The following is a 2,471-nucleotide window of genomic DNA, read 5'->3' on the forward strand; positions in this document are numbered from 1 at the left end:
GGTGCATTAAGATTAGGATTTCTCCAAACCGCTAGGAGTTAAAATTATGTTAATTTTTATCTAAAAATACTAAATAGATAAAAACAAATTTAAGACCCTAAATTCAAAAAAGATTTTTTTTTTTTAATGAAAACTTAAATAGAGAACAATTTAAAATTAATAGGAATTTTTTTTAGTCCATAATTATAAAATAAGTTTAAATTCAAATGTAAAATTAAAAATTTTAATTTTAAGTATCTTTTGTTGATATTAAAAAGGTTTTAATTAAAAAGTAATGATATTTTAATAATTATCATTAGGTATTCACATGTGTAAGTACTTCTCCCTTACTAAATGTAAAATAATTCCAAGATTTTACAACGATCTAAATTTTTAAACTTCCAATTTTCCAATTTTCTAAATTGATTTTGGATAAAAATTTAGAAGTTCATCTATCACTTCAACTCCAAGCTATCTATTCAAACACTCCCGCCCAAATAAGCCATATAATCTCATCATTACCACTGACTTTCCAAATTTTGGCTTATTGCTGCTTTTCCCACTGATTTTCTAAATTGTTTCTGTTGTTCCTTTGAGTTATCTTCTCTTACTTTCAAATACTGTATCTTATTGGTCACCGAACTTTGACAGGTTCTCCTTATAATAGTGGTATCAAAGCTTTTTCACTTGTTTGTGGCGATGGCATCAAGCAGCAATCAATCTACTGGAGTTTCGGGACCAGCTGTACCTATTTTTGATGGTGAAGACTATGACCTTTGGTGTCTTATGATGAAGACTTTGTTTAGATCACAAGATCTCTGGGAACTTGTGGAGAAGGGGTTGTCGGAGAAAGAAGATGAAGCCAAGGTGAGGAAGAACAAGAAGAAGGATGCCAAGGCGTTGTTCTTCATACAACAAGCTCTCTCTCGACCCATTCTTGCCCGAATTGCCTCAGCAAACACAGCAAATGAGGCGTGGGTTACTTTGAAGAAGGTGGTTCATGGAAATCCCAAGGTAGTGGTACATCGAAGCTTCAAACACTCGAGGCAAGACTTTGAGAATCTTAGGATTAAGAACACAGAAACGGTTCAAAATTACATCACAAGGGTTGTAGACCTTGGAAACCAAATGAAGAGCTTGGGAGATACTATTTCTGAAGCAATGGTTGTTGGGAAGCTGTTAAGAAGCTTGGGACCCAAGTTCAACCATGTTGTCACTGCCACTGAAGAGTCCAAGGACCTCACAAAGCTCACCATGGAGGGTGTGAGTGGATCTCTGATCGCTCACGAAGGGTGTCTCCAGAGGTCGAGGAAGAGGTTACTCTCGTGGGAGATTCTGAGGAAGAGGAAGAGGTCGATCAATAGAGAATCGATAGCAACAAGGGGACCAAAGAAGTTATAGAAGTAATGTGCAGTGTCACATATGCAAGAAATTTGGGCATATGAAGATAGATTGCTGGTACAAAGATAAAATTGGTGAGAAAGAGTCAACAATGGTTGCTGAGGAGAAGGATGTAAGCAATCTATTTTTGGCTCAATGTGAAGATGAAAGAAGAAATGCAACAATGTGGATAGTTGACAGTGGTTGTTCTAACCACATGACTGGCACCAGGGGAGCTGTTCAGTAATCTTGATGAAACTCAAAGAATTCATGTGAGATTGGGAGATGATAAGGAGATACAAGTCCAAGAAAGGGGAACGGTATCTCTTGCAACCTCAAAAGGAAGAACTAAGCTTCTACATGATGTTCAATATGTCCCAGGACTAGCGCACAATCTTCTAAGTGTTGGGCGTCTTGGCTGTGGATATTCCGTGATGTTTGTTGAGAATTCATGTGTAATTCGAGGATGAAAAAGAGCGGGAGTCTGAAATGGTGAGCATATCTAAAACTAAGAATAACATGTTTCCTCTTGATATCTCCAGGGTTGGGAGAGTAAATGTGGCAATGAGTGTGAAGAAGAATGCCAAGTTGTGGCACTTGCGACTTGGCCATCTGAATTTTGAGTCATTGAGGTCCATGAAGAGTAATGAAATGATGACTGGGTTGCCTAATATCATCAAACAACATCATTGTGAGACATGTGTGATAGAGAAACAAGTAAGGAAGCCATTTCAATCTAAAAATTCTGGAAATGCTCAATACCCCCTGCAGCTAATTCATGCGAATATCTGTGGACCCATGCAAACCTTTTCTTTGGGAGGAAGCAGATATTATTTGCTGTTTGTAGATGACCATACATGCATGTGTTGGATATACTGTTTGAAACATAAATCAGAAGCTTGTGAAATTTTTCAAAAATTCAGACAGATGGTCGAGAATCAATCTGAGTTCAAAATCAAAGTGCTGCGCACCGACAGAAGGGGAGAATTCACAAGCAATGACTTTAACGCATTCTGTGAGAAGCACGGCATTATAAAGCAGCTCACTGCTCCATATTCGCCCCAACAGAATGGGATCTCGGAAAGGAAGAATTGAACCATCATGAATATAGC

At 37.8% G+C, this 2,471-nt stretch overlaps 1 protein-coding gene across 1 annotated transcript; it reads left to right on the plus strand.

Moving 5' to 3' along the window:
• Window positions 1-678: 678 nt before the first annotated feature.
• LOC120260043 lies at window positions 679-1,380 on the plus strand. The gene has a single exon (XM_039267485.1). The coding sequence runs from the start codon at window positions 679-681 to the stop codon at window positions 1,378-1,380; it is 702 nt and encodes a 233-aa protein (XP_039123419.1).
• Window positions 1,381-2,471: the final 1,091 nt, after the last annotated feature.

This window comes from Dioscorea cayenensis, chromosome 5, assembly GCF_009730915.1.
Source record: "Dioscorea cayenensis subsp. rotundata cultivar TDr96_F1 chromosome 5, TDr96_F1_v2_PseudoChromosome.rev07_lg8_w22 25.fasta, whole genome shotgun sequence".
Classification (NCBI taxonomy): Eukaryota; Viridiplantae; Streptophyta; class Magnoliopsida; order Dioscoreales; family Dioscoreaceae; genus Dioscorea; species Dioscorea cayenensis.

What these genes read in the sequence shown, in the direction of transcription:
- LOC120260043 (XM_039267485.1), top strand. Translation starts at nt 679, where the DNA reads ATGGCATCAAGCAGCAATCAATCTACTGGAGTTTCGGGACCAGCTGTA.